The sequence below is a fragment of the Lipotes vexillifer genome, unplaced genomic scaffold (assembly GCF_000442215.2).
Source record: "Lipotes vexillifer unplaced genomic scaffold, Lipotes_vexillifer_v1.1 scaffold588, whole genome shotgun sequence".
NCBI classification, from domain to species: Eukaryota; Metazoa; Chordata; class Mammalia; order Artiodactyla; family Lipotidae; genus Lipotes; species Lipotes vexillifer.
This window is the reverse complement of record NW_006778148.1, coordinates 806,495-807,358: the sequence shown is the minus strand read 5'-3', so window position 1 is coordinate 807,358 and position 864 is coordinate 806,495. Positions and strand designations below refer to the sequence as shown.

At 47.3% G+C, this 864-nt stretch overlaps 1 protein-coding gene across 2 annotated transcripts in view; it reads right to left on the bottom strand.

Annotated features, from left to right (window-relative positions):
* CDK5RAP2 (CDK5 regulatory subunit associated protein 2) overlaps nt 1-864 on the bottom strand; it is a 186,840-nt gene that overhangs the window by 86,406 nt on the left and 99,570 nt on the right. For both annotated transcript variants that reach the window (XM_007451495.1, XM_007451496.1), the window contains exon 16: nt 424-554. In XM_007451495.1, the coding sequence (XP_007451557.1) occupies nt 424-554 (131 nt within the window). The remainder of the gene's footprint in view (nt 1-423; nt 555-864) is intronic.

Genomic DNA, 864 nt, shown 5'->3' with positions numbered 1-864 from the left:
CGGTTTCACCCGCACGTGTCTATGCAGTGGGGCTCTCTGCGGTGGGTGCCGTGGTAGGCAGAGCCCAGATGTTTAGGGTGATGAGGGCCACTGACCAGGGAAAGGGAATGGCAAGGCCCCAAGGTTATCCGGAGTTGGAAGAGTCAAACAATGCAGAACACAGCAGAGGCAGTGAGGAAGTGGTCCTGCAGCAGGCCCTCTGCGGAACTAACACTACCTGCTGGGCCCTTCGACTCCACAAGCCGAAGCCAGCCTGGTACAGACTAGGAGAGCAACAGTAACACCATCCCTGCAAAAAAGGCTTCCCAGACGAAATCCCCGGGGTGCCTCGTCTCCTACTGCAGTCTTAGGACCCTCTTAAAGTTCAGCCAAGGCCCTCCAAGTGGGAAAACCAAAGGGAAATACATACAAGAGAGCATGTACCTTCCCGCCGCCGTATTTCACTGATCTGCTCCTCCAGGGCCTTCTGCAGGTTCTGATAGGAGAGCACATCCCGCTCCAGCCGCTTCCGCAGGGCAAAGATGCTGTTCAACTCAGCTTGCAGGCTGCTGACACTTGGTAAAACAAGACACCAGAATTTTAAAACAGACCTACTTGTGCTTTAAGATGCAAAGCCCAGCAAGCCTTCCTTTGATTTTTATGTCACTTGTGGGGTTTTTTCTGGTTATAAAAGTAAATACATGTTTATAGAACATTTAAAATAGAAACGTATTAAAAAAAAAAAGCAAAAGTTACCATAACCCGACTACCAAAAAACACATGGCAGACTATTTCCTCCAAATCTTTTTCCCTGAGTATTTCTATAAGGTTGAAATAATCCTGGACATAATAATACTAAGTTGTGCATTTCTCATTTAAATATTT